Source organism: Capsicum annuum, chromosome 8, assembly GCF_002878395.1.
Source record: "Capsicum annuum cultivar UCD-10X-F1 chromosome 8, UCD10Xv1.1, whole genome shotgun sequence".
Lineage (NCBI taxonomy): Eukaryota > Viridiplantae > Streptophyta > Magnoliopsida > Solanales > Solanaceae > Capsicum > Capsicum annuum.
In genome coordinates this window covers 152383489-152403797 of record NC_061118.1, presented here as the reverse complement: position 1 = coordinate 152403797, position 20309 = coordinate 152383489, and the positions used below count along the sequence as shown (strand labels likewise).

The following is a 20309-nucleotide window of genomic DNA, read 5'->3' as shown; positions in this document are numbered from 1 at the left end:
TATCTGCAGCTTGTTTGGCTAAGCTTCTCGGAATTAAAAAATATTTATTTCAAATAATTGAAGTGTTTTGAATAGTAACAAAAACTATCGTCAGCTAAAACAAGTAACTTTATTTTGGAAGACTAATTATGAACAAGTAATTTTCTAACATTATTAGTAGCGTTCTTCAAACTTATCAGGCAAACAAATATTGATACTCTTCAAAAATGTTCTCATAATAAGCAGCTTCCAACTACTTTGGCCAAATTTTTTTGTATTCTTATAGGTTAAAATCGTTTACACCCCTGAACTTTATTTTAAAAATCAAACGTGCCTCAACTTTGAACAATAATCATTCTTTCTAGGGATGGGCATAAATACCGAAATACCAAACTGAACCGAATCAGTTCGGTTTTTTGGGTTCGGTTTTTTTTTTTTTTAAATTTCGGTATTTCGGTTCGGGTTACGAGTTTTAGGTTCACATAATTCGGTTTTTCGGTTTAAACCGAAATTTTTAATATACTTTTTTTAATTATATAATATATATAATATAATAATATATATTTAACTTTTAAGAGGGCCCTTTATATAATATAAAATAATATACACTAATATATCTATATTATTAAATTAATATATATTCCAAAAGGCCCTAAATCAGTAAATTGATTTCATTCCAGAAGGCAAAGAAACCTAATTCCTAAATTCTAATATGTCAAGTGTTAAAGTTGTTTTATGCATTATGATAGTTTGCTGTTGAATATAAAGTTGTTTTTGTTTCACAGTCAACTGTTGCGGTTCAAATATTCTAGAGTGATACTAGCGATCAAATGATGTTTGCAGGATTAAGTAGTCACTTATTGTTGTCCAAAGCAATAAGTAACTTAGAGAACTCCATTTGTTTACTTCTTCAAGGCTTTACTTGGAGTGAAATTAGTCACTCGCAGATATTACACTGATTTGTTCATGTACATATCTCCTTTTCTGTATATACCTAATCATTTCCATTCATTCAATTTGTAAAGGACAAAATTCAGAAATAACATACTTATCCCCTTAATTATGAGTTTCATAGCAATAGTTTCATAATTACATAATATAGCAAGTTGTATTTTATATTTTTTCAAACTGTTGCTACAAAAATACAAATACATATGATTTTTACTGCCCTTATGATCGATATGTATTTTGTATTTTTGCAAACTGTTGCTACAAAAATACAAATACATATGCTATAAAATGTAATTTGATAAAAGTGTTGTTATTTTTTGTAATTTAATATTTAAGTATGCTACTTTATGTATTTTTTCCATTTGTAGGGCAAACTAGTGTTATTACTTATTAGTTTTATACCTGTCAGGCTACCCAGTAGCCCAATTTATAAATATAACGCAGCCCATTAAACAGGCCCAAAATCGAAAAAACCAAAATTATTAAACCATAATAAAATCGAACCGAAAATTATATAAACCGAACCGAACCGAAGAAATTCGGTTTGATTTTCGGCTCTTATAATTTCAAAATAGAAAATCAAAAAAATCAAAATAAAAAAATCGAACCCGAACCGAAGTACCGAACGTCCACCCCTAATTCTCCCTCCTTTTTCCTATTTGATTTTTCAAAATACCTACTTTACCCTTGTATTTATATCAACATTTGAATATTTTTTTTAAAAAAAACTTTTTATAAACAGATTTTTTATTTTTTAATCTATAAAACATATTTTCTATAAAAAGCTAAAAGTTATTTTTTAGATGAAAAAATAAAAGTGAGTGTAGACACCTAATTTTGTCCCTCCCGAAGACGCAAGTTATTCATTTTTACCCTCGTCTTACAATGTGTCCTACCCCGTGTGATAATCCCTACACAAAAATACAAAAATAAAAACCTTTAACAAAATCCCTAACAAATTTTATCTTATTTTAATCCTATCCTAACAACCTACCACTACTCCACCTGTCCTAACAAATTTTATCCTAAGCAACTCACCCTACCCCACCCACCCTATAACCCACCCCCTACCCCACCCCTTTTAATGACATTTTCCTTTTCATTTTCGTGGACATAGAGAGCTCTCCACGAAAAAGAACCTTTTTCAGAATAACAATTGACAACATTCATCCTAAGAGCACTCACTGAAAAGAAAAGAATACACAATAGAGAGGGGTCCACGGATCACACACATAGAGAAGGGAATCTTCCAAAGTATTTTTCATTTTCTTCCATTTTTCAATAGACAACGAACTGACCCATCTTTCCCATTATATATACGATACACCACCTTTATCAGAAAGGGGATCATCCATCATCTTCTCCACAATATAACCTACACACAACCTCACATTTCCATTAACAGAGCACGCAAAAACGCACACACACCACTGCCATATACAAGTCATCACTATCATATACTATACCTTACTGATTCACACACATGGACGCATACAGAACACACTAGTGAGAGGGAGAGATGGAAAGATAAGGGAGGTAACAAGAAGAGTGAGAGATAGAGAGAAACAGAGAGGAAACGCGTGAGAGAGAAAATTTGGGCGAGTTTCACCGAAAAATTCCGTTCGCAACCCTGAAACCTTCGAACCACTCGCTTCTATTTGTTCTGACGATCCCATTGGAAAACAACCGCCTCTTCCATTAATTTTGGTTGAAACTCGCCGAAAAAAGTCCCAAAATCATTCTATGATGCGGCTGTTCCGGTGGAAACCACAACCGGATTCGGCTACTCCTAAAAGGGGTTAAATCAGTTTTGATTCGGGTTTGCGTGAGTTCGTTGGTTGAGGTTCAAATCAAGGTATTTCGGACACGGACTCTATTGGATTTAATCAGAATAATACAACGATTTTGAAAGCGGCATTGAGGTCCAAATTCTATTCCTTCTCTTCTTTATTTTGTTGTTTGTCATATTCAATACTTTGAATTGAACACGGTGTGTTGGTTGATCTGTGATGATGTGAATTGTTGTTTGTTTTGATTTGGAGTTTGATTCCCTTGATTATGGATTGATTATGAGTTGTGTGATGAAATAATATCTCATTTGGGAAGTAAAATTAGTTATTTGGGGGTCGAAAATTAAAAATTGATAAAAGTGAATATTTTGGTTTTTGATTCATTGTTGATGTTGAACGTGATATGTCATCGAGCAGGTAGGCAAATAGTAGGCTCGGGTAGGCAAAGTAAGAATTGGTGGATTGTTTGGAATATTTGTTGAATGTCTTATTTACCTTATTTGAAAAGTGTATTCATTTGGCCGGGGAATGCCCCGAGGTATTTGTATTTATTCACCGGGGAATGCCCCGATGTACTATGTTGGCGGAAGATGACTGTGATGAAGGACCGAGGCATCGGGTAAAGCATTGGAGCGTAGTTTAGGATTAGTCTAGACTAAAGTAGGTTTACATTTTCGTATTTTTATATCTTGATTTGTAATAATTGGACTGGACATTATGTTTTTTCGAATTTATTTTGTTTCATGTGTTTGATTGGTTGTTTTATATGTTTTGTGTGATTTATACATTTGAAATGTCAAATTAGCCGATATACTCACCAAGCGATCGTGGTTGAACCACGGGATCGAGGGGTGCCTAACACCTTCCCCTCGGTCAACAGAATTCCTTAGTCGGAATCTCTGTTTGCAAACCAATTTTTTTTTAAAAGAGTCAAATCATTTCTAAAAGAATTTTTCAAAGGTGACTTGGCACACCGAATTATGTCAAGTGGCGACTCTGAGTTTAAATATAAATAATCCTTTTTCGAAATAAATTTTCATCTTTTGTCACTCAATAATAAAAAACCCTTTCGAACTTAAAATTCAATCTTTTTGGTGAAAAGGAGGTGTGACAGCTCTGGCGACTCTGCTGGGGACTTTTAGAATTCGAGCTTATTTTTGGAGTTGTATCGACTTAGTTTGACATTATGGGTGTATAGACATTTTGTTTGTGTTGTTTTGTGTTATCGTTTTATCGTTGTTGAGTGCTTACGTGATACGTGTTTATAGCCTTCATTTATGTGTTACCTCTTTATATTTGGTATCATTTGCATAACCCGGATCAATTCTTTCTGCAACAAGTCCCGGAGTGCACGTCGTGCGCACGAACTCTAGTTGAGTCACCTTTATTTTAGGGGGGGGAGCCGTTGGATGTATGGAGTAAGTGGAAAGCAAAGCAGCCACTATCGACCATATGCTCCCCCGAACAGCCTTGTTAGTGGACTCCAACGTAGGTCAGCCTTTAGGTCATGCTTATCTGCATCATATTGAGACCTAGCGAGAACCACGTGGCCTTTTATAGGAGACTCGCCTCTAAAAGCATCCCTACGTGCTAAATGTTGCATCTTTTAGGGTAACGTGGTCATTTGACAGACTGATTTGGGGAAAGTATGTGTTAGAAGTAAAGTGTGTAGACAAGAAAGTGTTGAAAAGAAAAGGAGAAATAAAAGTGGGTCGAAAAGAAAAAAAAAAGAGTTTCGTAAGTTTTTAGAGTTCTTTATGGCTTTTGATTTTTTTTCTTCACAATTCAAAAAGATTTTTTACCTTTCGCACTCATTTTCTCAAAAACATCCAAAAGATTTTCCTTTTGTTCCTTCATCATGCATTCATAATTCGAAAATTTTAAAAAGATTTTTTTTTCAACTAGGAGCTTTTTATGAAAGGAAAAATCAAAAAAGGTGGTAGAAGTTTTGTATATATCATATCGAAAATACCAAAAAGATATTCTTTCATAGCTGTTTGTGTCATTTTTTATGTGGTGTCAAATTGAAAACTCAAAAAAAGGATTTTGTTATGTTGTTCATCGTGTGTCTCTGGTCATGTCTCAAGTCAGGATGCAATCTGTTATTTAATCATTAATTGTCCAATCTGGACGAACTACTCACCCCTGATTCTCCTCTTTCAGATGTGAGATACGTGGACAACCTATTGTTGGTTCGGGGATCTTATTTCAGAAATTCAAAAAGGTTTTCTTCACTCTTTATTTAGAGTAAGTGTTTTATATACATCTTTAAAAGAAAATTACAAAAAGATTTTTCTTTAATAGGTTCAAGTTTCATTTTCATATGAAATTCAAAATTGAAAACCCAAAAAGATTTTTCTTTGGTAATCATAGGTTTCATTTTGTATAGGGATTTTAAAAGTGAAAAATGCAAAAAGATTTTCGTCAATTCTTTTGACAATTTGTTATTTTCTTTTATTTTTAAAGTTTCAAGAAAAAGAAAAAGAAAGGAAAAGAGTTTAATTGGTCATTTTGGCAAAACTTCACGAACTACGCACACCTGATTCTTCTCTTTCTGGAGTGAGATACGTAGGCTCCCTTCTCGGGTTCGGTGATCTTTTCAAAAAAAAAAAAAGAAGGAAAAAGAGGTTCTAAAAAAGTGTTGAACTCTAACACATTTGTTGTTTTTTGTTGAGACTCTTTGGATTATACTCCTGAGCCTGCTTTTAGTTAATTGGACTACCAAAATTTCTTAACAAGAAGTCCAGTGTGCCAGAAGAGTCGGAGAAAATAGTTGAAAAAATGAAGAGTGCAGAAAATGCTATGAAAATTCTCTAGGACCTGCGGGTAAAGAAGATGTTTCATACAAAGACTGGGGCATGCCTTCAAGCGCTAACCTTTCTCCAATCTTTGAGATATCGAAATTTGAAGAGCAAGATGGGCATGAGAAATCCGTGAAATATTTGGGACAATATTGCAATCAATTAAGGGAACCTGGAGGGAAGAAGAATGAGAAATATGACACTGCTATTGTAGTTGGAGAACGGGCACATCCAAGAAGACGACGTCGTCGTTGTCGTCAGTCTCAAGCCCAATTTCATACCCAAGCTCTTCATAATCACTCCCAAAATCCATTATACTCTGTTTACCCCCTCCTTATCTTGTATATTGCGCACAACCATATGTTCAACTCCCTCCTTACATAAAATGGCGCGCACCAACTCCTCAAAGTCATCCTTCAATTCCCCAAACATACTGAAGCCCTTCTAGGCCATATGTTCGATCCAAGTTAAACAATGAAATGAGGCAGAAATTGAGGGATAGTTTCACACCAATTGGAGAGTCATATGCCAGTTTATTTCATAGATTGGCACAACGAGGCATGATCACTCATTTCCTTGGGTATACTTCTGACCCACATTCAAGAAGTTTTGATCCTAATGTACGATGTGCATATCATTCTGATGTTCAGGGTTACATTATTAAAGATTGTCATGCTTTGAAAAGAGAAATTGAAAAGATGATTCAAGACAAATTGATTATGGTGCAGAACATTGACAGTGAAGAAACTCTAGTCATGCTGATATGCAAACCAGTGGCTAAGATGTCAGGCTGAGCAATTGAGAAGTCACCCCTCTCCTTACTAGGAAGAGGTCTGGTAGTTTGTTTTGTTTTATTTTATTTTCTGTTATCTAAATTATTTCAAGGTTGTAGTTCGGGATCTATCTTGTTTTGTTCATTTGTCATTATGTTCAAACCCTTCTATCTTTTATTTTAAATTAAATAAAGTGTCCCTTTCTCCTGTGTGTTTTAAATATGTTTTTGTTTGTTTTCTTTCCACATTACATTTATGTTGACTCTAGTGATATGACATGCTAACAGAATTTTCAGTCAGATCTTAAAATCGAGTTTAAGCATGAACATTGAATCAGAGGGTTAAAGTTAGAAAAAGATAGCATCAGAGAAAATAGGTAGAGTTCTGAGACATTTGGGGACAAGTTCAAGCCTTCTTTGAAAATTAAGATAATTATTTTGAGAATTACAAGAATAACTTGGTCATCAATTGAAAGACATGGCTCAATTAGGTCAAATAGTATTTGCATGAATAGAAAGAAAATCAGCTCCACGAAAGCATGAGTCATTCAATGTGAGGAATGTACAACAAATTTGGAGTTTGCCGAAGAAGTAGTGACGCACAGACTCAATCAAAGTTAATGCTTAAAAAGATGTCACAAATGATCTTCATATCTCACTTTCATATTGCATGATATGTACTTGCATTTTCAAGGATTGATATGATGAAGGCATTTCATTCAGCTATCCAAACATTGTGTCATGCTTTGTTTACCCCATGTGAGCCTTAGTTTTATTTTCTTTCATACACCTTTTTTGAAATCAAGATAGAGTCAGCAAAACTCAAAATAAAAGTATCGAGCAAAAGAATAGAGTTAGAAAAGTTTCAAAAAAAAAAGAGAAAATATGTCAAAAAGGAAGAAAAAAGAAGAGTGTCAAGAAAAATTGAGTAAAAAAATTTCAAAAAGAAGAGAGTCAATAAAAGAAAAGAAAAGGAAATCAAAATCAAACAAAAGAACGAGTTGCCAGAACTACACGTGACCTGATTCTCCTCTCTCGGGAGTGAGATATGTAGGTTGCCCTACTCAGGGCTAGGTCCAACTAAATAAAATTTAGAGTCACCTAGTCAACAAAACTGAGGCATGAGTTAATTCTTGTAGTTTGAGTCGATTCCAAAAGTTGTAAGTCCTACCCCACATCAAGTGTCGTTTGGGCCCCATGTCATTCTTTCTTTCTAACCCTATCCAAAAGCCAAGTTACAACCAAAGAAAGACCTTCAGATCAATCTTTGAGGATGTTAAGGCTAAGCATGCAAGGGATATGATGATGCATTTAGGGAACTACTTATCTTCCTTGACATAAGAAATCAAAAGAGAAATAAAGATGAGAGAGTCTTATTGGTGAAAATCCTCACGGGCATCGTAAGACGATGGTATGCTGAGAGAGATAAAATGAGGGAGTCTTATTGGTGAAAACCCTCACGGAAACTGTAAGACGACGGTGAGTTGAGATAAATAAAAATAAGAGTCTCATTGGTGAAAAATCCTCGCGGACACCATAAGCAATGGTGAGCTGAGAAAAGGAAAATGAGAGAGGCTTGTTGGCAAAAATCATTCAAGGGGCCACTAGCTAAATGAGGTCTTAAATGCAATTGACCTAAGGAAGCAACTCAATTTCGAGGTCATTAACTCAACAACAATTGGTAGAAAGTTTTGGATGGAAAGATCCGGTAGTTTAATCTGATATGCATGTCATAATCATTAGAGTTGACTGTCATTTTCAGATAAACTTTTCTTTCATTTTTTTTAATGGGGATATTCATAGTCGTTTTTGTTTTTCTTCTTCTCTTTAGTTATATTTTTATTTTCTTGAGTCGGTTATCTGAATAAAGTAAAAATTGTTGTTATTTTTCTCTTGTCTTTGAGTCAAGTCCATGTCAAAACAAGTGAGAAAAGATTTCAAAACTGGCTACAAACTTCTTCAATTACACAAAGTAAGACCAAAAGGCCAGTGCATGAAAGAGACATGATTGTGAGCTGAAAAAAAGGGCATGTAGAAAGCTTTGTCAACAGGCAAATCTGAAAACTCATGGAAATACCAAGGTTTAAAGGGTTTATCTGAGAAACATGGAAAAACAGAGATAGTGTGTTTATTTCAGAGTCACTCTTAATAATCTGAGTTTGGATCAATGACGCGATAAAGCAGGGGCAAGTGCCAGCAATCCGAAATAAAATGAAGGGAATGGACACTAGAGCAGGTGTCAGGACAGCCAAGTGCTGCAAGCCACCACTATGTTTTCAACTAACAAATTTTCTTTGTTAAAATAGGGGCAAATTCGCTTTACTTAATTCAGTTACCATTGGAAAAGCATCCGTGGAAATTTACTTTTATTCAGGACCCTCCTAAAAAATGAGATTTTACTTTCTGTTTAGGACCCTCCTGGAAAATGGGACTTTACTTTCTGTTCAGGATCCTCCTGAAAAATGGGATTTTACTTTCTGCTCAGGACCATTCTGGAAAATGGGATTTTACTTTATGCTCAAGCCTCTCCTGAAAAATGGGATTTTACTTTCTGTTCAGGACCCATCTGAAAAATGGAATTTTACTTTCTGCTTGGGGCCCTCCTGGAAAATTGGATTTTACTTTCTGCTCAGGACCCTCCTGGAAAATGGAATTTTACTTTCTGTTCAGGACCCTATTGGAAAATATGATTTTACTTTCTGTTCCTCCTGGAAAATAAGAATTTACTTTCTGTTCAGGACCCTCCTGGAAAATGAGAATTTACTTTCTGTTCAGGACCCTTCTGAAAAATGAGAATTTACTTTCTGTTCAGGACCCTCTTGGAAAATGGGACATTACTTTCAGAAAAATAAAATCTTTCTTTATCGTAATCTTTGTTTGGGATAATTCTCGTTCTAGTTTTTATTTTGATTTCAGGGGCCCGCCTGAAGAACAGGGTGATGAAATTGCAAGTCAGGAGCTCACCTGAAGAACAGGGTGATGAAATTAAAAGTTGGGAGCTCGCCCGGAAAACAGAGTGATGAAATTACAAGTCAGGAGCCTACCTGAAGAACAGGGTGAAAAAAATTAAAAGCCAAACAACAAGTTGAATAAATTGTAAGTCAGGAGCCCGCCTGAAGAATAGGGTGATGAAACTCAAGTCAAAAGTCCAAAAGAAGCTGCATAGATAGGATTTTTGTAATTTTTTTATGTGTTAACTTGTAATTTTTATTTTGATGTAACGACAGAGCTGCGTACCGGAACCTCGATGGAACCTCACTCGACTCTCCAACTCGGTATAGTTCCTCTCCTTCCAACCCTTTGAGATACATGTCAATTGATTCCTTCATAACTTGGGTAGGTAGGATGTCTTAAGTCAAGACCCAGTTGCTCTTTTTTCTTCTGTTTCTTTCCTTAAATAATGGCCGGATCAAAATTTGGTCTCGTAGTCTACTACTTTATCTGAAAATACTTCGTGTTTACATTCAAAGGGGGCATGATGTAGACACCTAATTTTATCCCTCCCGAAGACCCAAGTTATTCATTTTTACCCTCGTCTTACAATGTGTCCTACCCCGTGTGATAATCCCTTCACAAAAATACAAAAATAATAACCTTTAACAAAATCCCTAACAAATTTTATCTTGTTTTAATCCTATCCTAACAACCTACCACTACTCTACTTATCCTAATAAATTTTATCCTAAGCAACTCACCCTACCCCACCTACCCTATAACCTACCCCCTACCCCACCCCTTTTGATGACATTTTCCTTTCCATTTTCGTGGACACAGAGAGCTCTCCACAAAAAAGAACCCTTTCAGAATAACAATTAATAACATTTATCCTAAGAGCACTCACTGAAAAGAAAAGAATACACAATAGAGAGGGGCCTACGGATCACACACATAGAGAGGAGAATCTTCCTAAGTATTTTCCATTTTCTTCCATTTTTCAATAAACAATAAACTGACCCATCTTTCCCATTATATATACGATACACCACCTTTATCAGAAAGGGGATCATCCATCATTTTCTCCACAATATAACCTACACACAACCTCACATTTCCATTAACAGAGCACGCAAAAACGCTCACACACTACTGCCATATACAAGTCATCACTATCATATACTATATCTCACTGATTCACACACACACCAGTGAGAGGGAGAGATGAAGAGATAAGGAAGGTGACGAGAAGAGTGAGAGATAGAGATAAACAGAGAGAAAACGTATGAAAGAGAAAATTTGGGTGGGTTTCACCGGAAAATTTCATTCGCAGCCCCGAAACCCTCGAACCACTCGCTTCTGTTTGTTCTGACGATCCTATTGGAAAACAGCCGGCCCCTCCATTAATTTTGGTTGAAACTCACCAAAAAAAGTCCCAAAACCATTCTATGATACGGCTGTTTCGGTGGAAACCACAATTGAATTCGGCTACTCCTAAAAAGGGTTAAATCAGTTTTGATTCGGGTTTGCGTGAGTTCATTGATTGAGGTTCAAATCAAGGTATTTCGAACGCGGACTCTATCGGATTTTAATCGGAATAATGCAACGATTTTGAAAGCGGCATTGAGGTCCAATTCTATTCATTCTCTTCTTTATTTTGTTGTTTGTTATATTCAATACTTTGAATTGAACACGGTGTGTTGGTTGATCTGTGATGATGTGAATTGTTTGTTTTGATTTGGAGTTTGATTCCCTTGATTATGGATTGATTATGAGTTGTGTGATGAAATGATATCTCATTTGGGAAGTAAAATTAGTTATTTGGGGGTCGGAAATTAAAAATTGATAAAAGTGAATATCTTGGTTTTTGATTCATTGTTGATGTTGAACGTGATATGTCATCAAGCAGGTAGGCAAATAGTAGGCTCGGGTAGGCAAAGTAAGAATTGGTGGATTGTTGGAATGTTTGGAATATTTGTTGAATGTCTTATTTACCTTATTTGAAAAGTGTATTCATTTGGCCGGAGAATGCCCCGAGGTATTTGTATTTATTCACCGGGGAATGCCCCGATGTACTATGTTGGTGGAAGATGACTGTGATGAAGGACCGAGGCATCGGGTAAAGCATTGGAGCGTAGTTTAGGATTAGTCTAGACTAAAGTAGGTTTACATTTTCGTATTTTTATATCTTGATTTGCAATAATTGGACTGGACATTATGTTTTTTCGAATTTATTTTGTTTCATGTGTTTGATTGGTTGTTTTATGTGTTTTGTGTGATTTATACATTTGTAATGTCAAATTAGCCAATATACTCACCAAGCGACCGTGGTCGAACCTCGGGATCGAGGGGTGCCTAACACCTTCCCCTCGGTCAACAGAATTCCTTAGCCGGAATCTCTATTCGCAAACCAATTTTTTTTTTTAAAGAGTCAAATAATTTCAAAAAGGATTTTCCAAAGGTGACTTGGTACAGGAATTATGTCAAGTGGCGACTCTGAGTTTAAATATAAATAATCTTTTTTTGAAACAAGTTTTCATCTTTTGTCACTCAATAATAAAAACCCTTTCAAATTTAAAATTCAATCTTTTGGTGAAAAGGGGGTGTGACAGTGAGAAATATTAATTGAGTATATAAGTTAATGACATTCTATAACGAAATAAATGAGCAAAATAAAAAAAATTATTTAAATTAAAAAATCTAATATCTATTTATACGTGAAAATAATAGGTAATTATATTTTTATAATATATTTCAATGCAGGTAATACAAATTAATTAATAGTTGAGGGTCCTTCGAAAACAACTTCTCTACCTTCCGGAGGTAGTGGTAGGGTTTGCATAACCCTACCCTTCTCATACCTCACTTAGGGAATTTCATCGAGTACGATATTATTGTAGATCTATATTTATTAAAAAATACATGATTATTATTAATGAATTTTAAATTATAATTTTAAAAATAATTTATATTCACAACCAAAAGTCGTTTATCTATACAGATATCTAAAAAGGAGAGAATCAAAATATGCATCTATATACATAATTATATATACACACATACATACTTCATACCTATAATATAAAAATTTTGAATGTAAAAAATACCATTAGATTTTGTAATTAACTTATAAAAGAATTTACTAATAATGTAAATGAATTTAAATAAAAATGATAAATACCTCGATTATGAAAGATATATATATATATATAATATAAAAAAATTATATAAACAGAATATTAAAAATATTAAGGATAAAATAGGCATTACATGGTGAAAAGGGGGAGAATAATTGTTGCTCAATATTAAGGGGGTGTTTGATTGATTTTCATCCCTCTGAAATCCCCTAAGTGAGGTATGAGGAGGGTAGGGGTACGCAAACCTTACCACTATCTTGAGAAGGTAGAGAAGTTGTTTTTGAAGGACCCTCGACTATTAATTAATTCATATTACTTGCATTAATTAATTTATATTACTTGCATTGAATATATTTATAAAAATATAATTACCTTTTTTTTCACGTATAAATAGATATTGGAATTTTTGTTTTTAATAAAACTAATTTTTATTATTTTTCTCATTATTTCGTTATAGAATGTCATTAACTTATATACTCAATTAATATTTCTCACTTTTATATTTTCATCTAAAAAATAACTTTTAGCTTTTTATAGAAAATATGTTATATAGATTAAAAATAAAAATTGTGGTTATCATTTTTTTTTTAAATATTCAAATATTGATATAAATATAAAAATAAAGTAGGTATTTTGAAAAATCAAATAAAAAAAAGGAGGAAGAATAATTATTATTCAAAGTTAAAGGGATGTTTGATTTTTAAAACAAAGTTTGGGGGTGTAAACCCATTCTTTATATATTACCTCCATCACTTAGTGCGCGAAGCAAAAAAATAGAAAATCGCTCCAAAAAGGATTAATTTTAATAAAATAATCGTGAATTTTTTTGATAACTCAAATGGGTATTATCTTTTACTCTGGCCGTTTCTGCAAACTACTTACTACTGTTTGGCCAAATATTTCAATTTATAATGCGGTTAGGTGATAAAAACAAATCGAATAAATTATGTGTCATTTTTTTGCTTTTTATATTTAAATTTTAACTCATATTTCAAAATATATTATTGACATTAAAAGAATTACAAGTTATAAATACTTTTCTTACTGTTTTTAAATATCTAAATTTTAATTTAAAAATATTTAATTAGCTTAATCTAATTTAATTTTAGAAATTAGCTAACTTATAATTGATCACTTCCAATTTCATTTCTTCCGTTCTTCGCCCATTGCCTTCATGGCTAAGTAGTACCAATAATATTTGAGATGTTTGGATTTTCATATGGAGAGATTTTTCTCTTGCTCGGTGCTACTGCTGCTCTTATTGGTACTCTTTTTTTTTTTCCCTGTCTTCTCGTGTTTTTTTCCTCATTTAATATTATTCTTCAATTTACTCCCTTTTAGGTGTCCAAAATTGAATTTTGAGGTCCATATAACCGATATTAGGATGATATTTCATGTAATTTCTTTAATTTCTGTAAAAATAAATAGTAGGTGCTAATTAAAATAGGTTAAAAATTATCCATTGAATAATTAGGTTTTGATTGCAAGAGTACGCAAGCTATCAATTATGCTTCAATTCCAAACTAGTTGAGCTCGGTTATGTAAGTGTGGTTGTTATAGCTGTATTATGGAATTAATCACGTTGTTTGTTGCAATTGCTACTGGTGATTGTTTATTTCTGCCAATTTTAATGGAAATATGTTGTTCATTAAATTGTGGTTGTAGGACCTAAAGATCTGCCAATTATAGCAAGAACAGCAGGCAGATTTGCTGGGCGTGCAATTGGTTATGTTCAATTAGCCCGTGGTCAGTTTGAAAATGTCATGGAGCATTCTCAAGCTCGCCAGGTTTCATTCGTATCTATGTAGAAGTTTCCCCTTCATCTTTTGGAGCTGAGTTTTTACATTATGGCTACAACTGATATAGACTTTGTTGTTTGCTCTTAAGCTTATTGGCTAAATTATAATAGCTTGAAATGAAATGTTACCAAATATTATTTTATCCTTCAGCTCAAGTTGTTTATCAGGTTCATAAGGAACTGCAAGATACCATGGCTCAATTGGAAGCCATACGTCATGAAATTCGGACTATCTCTTTTATGAATCCTGGTTCATTGACAACGAGGCTTGTAGACAGCATCAATACAACAACTGCAAATAGCACTGGTATTTCTTTGTTTTTACTTGGTTGATTTTAGGCTTTTTTTTTAAAAAAATTAGTTTCTCACGTAGTCTTCTTCTTTGCGACTCTAAAAAAGTTCTTCTTTGTGACTCAGCTGATAATGGACCTCAAAAATCTGATAAAGAGAGCATCATTGTTGAAAAGGGACCTCAGATATCCGAGAAGGAGAGTACAGTGGCAACTGTCACAACTGAGGTTTTGTGGTTTCCCTGACTATTATTTTCATTATCTTTATCGTTCTTTTCAATTGGAAATATTTATATGATTAATAATTACCAGGATTATAGTTCAAGGAAAGCTTTGACGACCGATATGCACAGCCAAGCCACTGCTTATGCTAGATTGGCTGAAACAACACCTTTGAAATCCATTTCTGTAGATAATGAAGGTTTGAGAGAGCTGACTGATGAATCTGGCAGTATTATTGTGCTCCCTGTTTCAGCAGAGAGTGCAGGGTTGTTGCCAAAACATAAAGGTAAGGAACCATTTTCGAGATTCTGATTTCCTCGGGCTTCTTTTTTGGTAGTCCCAACTGGTCCTATATCCTTTCAAACAGAATAGTTTTCTACTGTTTGGTAACTACTATGTACATACCATTCGACTTGCAAAATTCTGTGTATTTCTAAAGGTTCTGAGCAGGACCTTTGCAGAAATCCTACTGGGGTGAGTTATCTTCCCACTGCTGGTTCTGTCTACTGTTGCCATTTGTTGTCATGACTGGAAAGATAGGTTCAAAGATGCTGTAAAATTAAACATTTTCTAAGATATGAAGTCTGGTGTATAATGATGGTAATGCCCCAAATTATGATATTCGGTCTTCTACCTGCAAAATGACAGCCCAAGTTGCCTAATCTACAATATACAGTTCAGAATCATTTGTTTCTAGCGGAACTGTCTGCTAACTTTGTTAGAGAGGGAGGTAGTAACAACGTTGCAGTAGCTAAGGTTCAGATTTGGAACTTTACGGTCAGGGATTACAGTAGATTCTTCTTTCATGTGTCTAGTTTGAGATTGATCTAAATGTAGTTCAATCCAATCTGTTTCTAATTTTGGTTTGGTAATGGCATGCCAATATTTAAATTATAACATAAATACTAAATATTTATAACGATGTTATCTTTTCTGTAAAAAAGTACTGAAATTTTGTTCTGTAACACATTGAGGCACTTTAGTCCCAACATGAAAGGCCGGTTGGCAAAATGAAGAGTGAAGTTTTCTTGAGAATCAACTCCGATCCCCCACCCACGCCCTGTGTGCATTCAGCAGTTTGATTAGAAGTAGTTTGTTGAGATTTGTCTTCCTTTGTTAGGTTAATAGTTTTGTTCTTTCAGATGAAGCAAAGGGGTCTGACATTGTGTTAGAAGCGATACTGGAGGCAGAAGTGGCAAATAATGCCAAAGAGTTTTTCTCGCAGTCACCAAACCAATTAAAAAGTGAATGAAGAGGTAATGTTTATTCCCTTTCTGCTGCTTGCTTGGTTATTGATTGCTTTCTATTCACGAGTGTATGCATATAGTTCAGTTTATTTTTTCGGCTAAACATGGCAGTCATCGTAATGTAATAATTAACCTAATTGTATGTGCATTATGTCTTTGCAGTTATGTGAAAATAAACTAATAGCTATGATCTTTGATATGTATATGCTCTTATTCCAGGTACATTTTAAAGAAGATTTGTGCCATTAGAGGGCAGAGGTCAGCTTCATGCCAAGGGAGTCTGATGAAAGATTGCTAAAGACGGAGTACTTGTAGCCCAGTTCAAGTCTCTTGTAGTGGTTTTTGCGCGATGATAGATATCATGAGGCATCTAAAGAACTTAAGATCCGTGTTGCCACAAGACAAACTAACTAGTCATATTGTTTGAAAGCTGGCTTTCTGCAACCAGCTCTGCCTATTTTTAAACCTTCTAATCGACCTGGGCAACATATGCAGATTCTGTAGTCTGAGAGTTCTTTCTTTCCCTTTCCAATTTTCATAAAATAAAACGTGTGTTTAATGGGGTCGTATGATTGCTACGTTTATGAGAGTTACTCTTATTTCAAGTTCACATATTTATCACGTTATGACCAAATCATGGCTGTGGTCTGGCCTACTTTTGTATGAGGAGAGAGAGGATTCGACATCTTTGACACAGACGTTTAATTGATTGTTCAACTTCTCCATCAAATAGTCATAAAGGCTATGCACTAAACAGTCGCTGTATTGACTACCAAAAATGGGTCAAAATGATCATAAAGATAAAGAGATACAACTGCGAATTGCTTCAATTTCGATCCACAAAATTCAAAAGTCTTTTTTATTTTCTTAAATTTTGTATTAAATCAAATTATATTATTCTATTTTAAACAGAGGGAGTATGTGAATAGAGAGACCGAACCAAGTAGGTGGAGAGGATTTCTTAAAAACTGTATTGAGTGTATTGAAAAATGGAGAGAACATAACTAATATGGAAGTAAATTTGTTTCCCAACTTTCGCCATAAAAAGTTATTTTATTCGTCGAATACAATACACTACTCGTAATTTTTTTATAAATGTTTCTTTTAAATTTTGATTTTATTTCTAATGAAGTGTATGTTTATGTCTTCAAAAATATCTCGATTATAACCAAAATTTAATCAAGAGTAAGTTTGTAAAATTACTTTTAATTTTAAAGACACTAATCTAGAATTTTTGAACTTTTTGCCTTTTATTGAAAGATTCTTCTCTAGATAAAACTGTCTTTTCACCATTTTTAAAAATTTATTATTTAATTATTTTTATTATATTAACTTGATTTTCTAAAATATATGGGACTCCTAAACTATATGGCAGGAGAATCAATTAATATTTTCCTTTCTACTATACTTTCCTAAAATATATGGAACTCCTAAAATATATGGTAGGAGAATTAATTAATATTTTTCTTTCTACTGTTCAATTAGAAAAATACTCCTAATACGTAATACTAAGAACAAACCGGTTTGCCTATTGAGAGAATATGATCGATGCTCATCTAACTTGATTTGATTGTATGTCTAGATTGGTGGATGCTTGATTTTTTAACCCTCGACTTCTTCGATGTTTTTTAGGTAAAGGTTAGGTTTTGTATTATCGTAATATCTCTATTGGTTTGTTATTTTGTGGCAGTTTACAGTTCGTAGATGAATCTCAACTGGCTTTGAGAATTTTGTGTGTAAAATTTAAGTTTAATTGTATTGTTTTGATATCACTTTTAGCGTATTATTTTGTTTGAGTTTACAGGTGATAGATGAAATGTTGGTCGGCTTTGAGGAATTTTCTTATGTAAAGGTTAGGTTTAGTTGTATTATTTTGATATCTTTATTATCGTATTATTTTGTTATTATTTACAAGTGGTAGATGAGTGTGGATGATTTTGAAAATTTTTTTGTGTATAAAGATTAGATTTAATTGTATTGTTTGATGTGTCTATCATTGTATTGTTTTATTGCAATTTACAAATGGTAGATGAATATCGGTCAACTATTAAAAATATTTTTGGTAAAAATTAGGTTTAATAAATAAATTCTTCATCTTTACATATTCAAAAATTATTAAATTTAATTATTATATTTATTTTTATTATTTAAATAAATATCCTATTTATCGTAATATTTATACACACGCACCTAAACTAGTTTATCAAAAGGTGTCTGTGCCCAAGTTAAAAAAGAGGACTTATTTAGAAATTGAATGGAGGGCGTCGAATACAGTACCGAACAACCATTCAAACAAAAGTAGTTGGTAGGCTGAAGCTGACTTGATAGCGGAATACAACAACTATTAATAATAATCAACGTAATTACACCAAACATACAGGACCAAAACGCGAATACTCATTTTTTCCTTACCCCCCTTCTAAATCTGGAAAAGCCTTTTCATTGCCAATAAAGTAGAGATAGATACTTTACACATCTCCATTTCAACAAAGTTGGCCGGGGCCTTGTGGTGATGGTATGGCATCTTTTCTGAAAGCAACTCACTTTATTCATTCCAATAGCAATAACTTCCAAAGTCACCCTTTTCCAAAATCATATACACAGAGACTCAAGATTTCGACTTCCCCTAAACCTCTTACCATGGCCTCCCTCACCACCAATGCAGCAGCTGTTGGACTTTCCCAGACTTTCACTCGATTGAAGAAACAAGGCAAGGTATCACATTCCACCTCAGTCTTCTTTTCCCCCCACCAATAAAAAGTTTTTTATTTTTGTTTTGGAGGATTTTAGTTCTCGAATTTGGTATTGGTCAGAATTTGGTATATGATTGAATAATGATGGATGAAGTGCTGAGTTGTTATGTATGCAGAAATCTTCTTTTGTTGTGTGAGATTTTGATTGTCTTTGATACTTTTGGGAAAGATTTTATCTGTTGCTCCTATGGAGGTATGGAATTTAGAGCTCGTTTGGTAGAAGGGATAAGGACAACTAATCCCGAGATTAATTTTAGGATGAGTTATCCCATGTTTTGTTGGAAAAAAAAATCGTGAGATAACTTATTCTGCGATTGTAGTATTATTTTTATTCTACGTTGAGGGTGGGATGACAATCGTATTCGTGGATAACTTGTTTTCCAACCAAATGAGGCCTTAGTGATTAGGTCGGTTTATCCCCTAGAAAGATCCTGACTTTTGTTTGTAGAGAATTTTCACCTGCTTTAGTTGAATTTCTGTCTAGAACATTGATTGAATGGAAAGGAAACAATCAAGTGAAAATTTTTCATTTTTTTTTCACACTGAGCTTGTCCGAGATAGTCAAATGGTTTGTAAAAGCTCCGGCGTCGAGATGATTTACAGTTCAATAGTATTTCTATTTATCATCTCTGATTTTTGAATTGGAAACTCACATTTTTTTGGTTGTAAAGGTGGCATTAATTCCATACATCACTGCTGGGGATCCTGACCTGGCAACAACTGCAGAAGCACTGAAAGTGCTGGATAGATGTGGTTCAGATATCATTGAACTAGGAGTACCATACTCCGATCCGTTGGCTGATGGGCCAGTCATCCAGGTTTTGATAAAAGGAATCACTGCATTTTAGTCCTAAATTTTGTCTTTACTTCTTGTTTTTCTCATTTTCTTTACTTAAAACCGTTTTTTCAGGCTGCTGCTTCACGATCACTGAATAAAGGAACCAACTTTGCCAAAGTTATGTCAATGTTAGAAGATGTAAATCCATAGCCTCCGCTTTTTAATTAAAGAATGACAGGCAACCCTGCTAGTATGTGATATTTTAACCTTTTTTCCCAACATTTGACAGGTTGTTCCTCAGTTGTCCTGCCCTATTGCCTTGTTCACATATTATAATCCAATACTTAAGCGCGGTGTTGAAAAGTTCATGGCTACTGTAAGGGATACTGGTGTACATGGTAATCTTTAGTGTTAATTTATTAGTGCAAGAATGTTTCTTACCAGAAGATATGCATTGTGCAAATAACATGAAGCATTCAATGACTCTTCACGTATACATTTCTTTCCATCGTGAATTAAAACTTCTACTGGTATGGAGTTGCCCCCGGGATAATTTAGTTTCATGTTGGTTCTTTGACGTTTAATATTTTCAACTTAGTGCATGAAGTCTGTAATCTTCTATCACAAAGCATAACCTCATTAGTTTCAGCAGGGAATACTTGACCATAATGGAGATGGATGGTACTAGATTTTCCAGCATATGAAGGAGTGGTGGACTAGTGACCATTACTTTATAATTCTCTTCTGCAGTGGAGTAGTTCTTTGTGCTTTTCACCTGTGTTTTCAAAGGCGAAGGCACGCTTAAGCCTTGAAGTGAGGTGCAAAACATGTTGAGCGCTCTGCCTCGCTTAATCGGC

The 20309-nt window shown here is 34.0% G+C and overlaps 2 protein-coding genes across 3 annotated transcripts; both read left to right on the top strand.

Annotated features, from left to right (window-relative positions):
* The first annotated feature begins 13126 nt into the window (after window positions 1-13126).
* Window positions 13127-16555, top strand: LOC107839527 (sec-independent protein translocase protein TatB). Of its 2 annotated transcripts, none has more exons than XM_016683053.2 (7): window positions 13127-13628; window positions 14030-14151; window positions 14331-14469; window positions 14580-14680; window positions 14765-14960; window positions 15817-15930; window positions 16141-16555. In XM_016683053.2, exons 1-6 carry the CDS (start codon window positions 13568-13570, stop codon window positions 15924-15926), a joined length of 729 nt encoding a protein of 242 aa, XP_016538539.1. In that variant the 5' UTR covers window positions 13127-13567; the 3' UTR covers window positions 15927-15930; window positions 16141-16555. The 2 variants fall into 2 exon arrangements, with proteins under 2 accessions (XP_016538539.1, XP_047250593.1); XM_047394637.1 differs by lacking the exon at window positions 13127-13628 and adding an exon at window positions 13762-13905.
* Window positions 16556-18226: 1671 nt separating this feature from the next.
* On the top strand, window positions 18227-19850 carry LOC107839528 (tryptophan synthase alpha chain; the record flags this gene model as incomplete). Its single annotated transcript, XM_047394636.1, is given in 4 exon segments — window positions 18227-18636; window positions 19346-19492; window positions 19585-19650; window positions 19742-19850. Coding segments are annotated over 4 exon segments (520 nt in total), but the record flags the coding sequence as incomplete, so codon positions are not given.
* Between the last annotated feature and the right edge of the window lie 459 nt (window positions 19851-20309).